Below are 1,835 nucleotides of genomic sequence, written 5' to 3' on the forward strand. Positions count from 1 at the left end.
CCGTGACATCGGGTCGAGCACGTGGCCCACACCGGCTTCCGGCGGCTTCCGCAGCGTGGGCGCCAGCCTGTCCTTCACGTGCGACAGGCGCCCGCGCGCCTCCGGTCCTGGATCTGCCTGTTCTCACTTGGTTCCTGGTGTCGTTTTCTGTTGTATTTGCTCCTATGCAGTGGAAGCCGAAACCCTTCTGGAAATGAGGCGAAATGAAAGTGCTTTAAAAACCCGGAAAACTATCCTTTTGGAGGAACTTGCAAATTCATGGAAGAGCGAACGAATGAAGGACTGTTTGCGACGTGTTCTTCTAAGGCCAGACTAGAAAAAGGAAGCGAACTGACAGCACGGCCGCCTCTGCTGGGAACCAGACAGAGACACCGGAACGAGAGGCCGCCCCGGCGCAGACGGGCCCCGAGCCCACGGCCCTGTGCGGGGCGCACGGGCGCCCCGACCCGACAGGAATGCAGTCGCTCAGCAGGAAGGCGGCAGGGTGACATCTCTGTGCCACCTCCATTCCCACGCCCCCGTCACAGCACGTGCAGCCCTGGGAGGGGTCGTCCTGGGCAACACGATGTGGGGCAGCAAACTGCCGGCAGGCGGGTCTTCGAAACAGAAAAGCAGACTTATCAGCAGAGGTGGAGCATCGCTTCCGGGATACCATCTCGACGGTCACCACGCTGGGCTGAAAGGTGACCCTCCGGCGAGGAAGGTGTTGGGGGGGCCGCTCTGTCCAGGCTGTGTCCACAGACTGCCCCCCAGAACCTGACTCTACCTGGAAAAAAGCTGAAGATGGAATACAGGATCTGGAGGGAAAATCGTCCTGGATTTCCCAGACGGGCCCTAAGTCCAGCGATGAGTGTCCCTCTGAGAGACACCAGACGAGAAGAGGCCGTGTGACGACAGTGGCCATGGCTGTAGTGACGCCACCACGCACCCCGGGGCCAGGAGCCACCAGCGGCTGGAAGAGGCGAGACAGACGTGCCCGCAGCTGCGGAGGGAGTGGGCCCTCCGGCCTCCATGTCTGCCGTCCGGGCTGCGGGGTCTGCGGGCATTTGTGGGACAGCCTGGAACCCACGCGGCACGCGGGGCTCAGGACACTGGAGTGGCCAGACAGGGGAAGAGGCCGGCAGCTGCCCCGTGATCCCGCGGGCATGCCCCCCACTCCCCCGAGGCCCAGCGTGCGTCCCTGACAGCCAGGGGGCACCTCCGCTCAGACGGGGTGCTCCTGGCCAGACACCTGGTCAGGGCAGGTCGTCGTGTGCCATCGCCCAGATGCTGCAGCTGATGGAACCCAGCCCAGTCCCTCACACAGACAGGGAGGCCCCTCACTGCGTGTGGGGCGGGCAGGGCGCCTCTGGCCCCCGACGCCCGAGCGTGCGCCCCCCCACCCCGTTCTGTCCCCCGCCTGCTACCGCCCACTGCCACGTGGCCCGCAGCTCGCGCGCTGTGCGCCCCGGCCCCCTGCGTGTGTCCTCACAGGGCAGGGAGCGTCCCCACTCCTGAGAAGCAGCTTCTCACACCCAGCCTCGGCCCAGCACACAGTCACGCGTCTGTCACCACGCAGACGTGGACGCCACCTCATCTCCAAACATCAGTGACGCGTGAGGCTGGAAGGTGCGGGCATCTCGAGGGCGGCGTGCGTCCCCGGCACACGCATCTGTCAGGACGTGCAAGGTCTTCCCCCGCGACGAGAAAGAACAACAGCTCTACTTCTTTGTCGTTTGTTTTCAGGCTCGACTTTGGATGCCCAAAGAGCAGCTGGAGCTTTTAAAGTGAGTGAGGGTGCTGAGACGCGGGGACCCGTGGGGATCCGAACCCTGGGACGTTTCGTAAAAGTGTAA

General features: G+C 64.1%; 1 protein-coding gene across 1 annotated transcript in view; it reads left to right on the forward strand.

The window, feature by feature from the left end:
• Nucleotides 1–1,835, forward strand: part of SUN3 (Sad1 and UNC84 domain containing 3) — a 25,063-nt gene that overhangs the window by 3,878 nt on the left and 19,350 nt on the right. Inside the window, exon 3 of the mRNA XM_023524164.1 lies at nucleotides 1,726–1,766. Within this exon, the coding sequence (XP_023379932.1) occupies nucleotides 1,726–1,766 (41 nt within the window). The remainder of the gene's footprint in view (nucleotides 1–1,725; nucleotides 1,767–1,835) is intronic.

Source organism: Pteropus vampyrus, unplaced genomic scaffold, assembly GCF_000151845.1.
Source record: "Pteropus vampyrus isolate Shadow unplaced genomic scaffold, Pvam_2.0 Scaffold449, whole genome shotgun sequence".
Taxonomy (NCBI): Eukaryota; Metazoa; Chordata; class Mammalia; order Chiroptera; family Pteropodidae; genus Pteropus; species Pteropus vampyrus.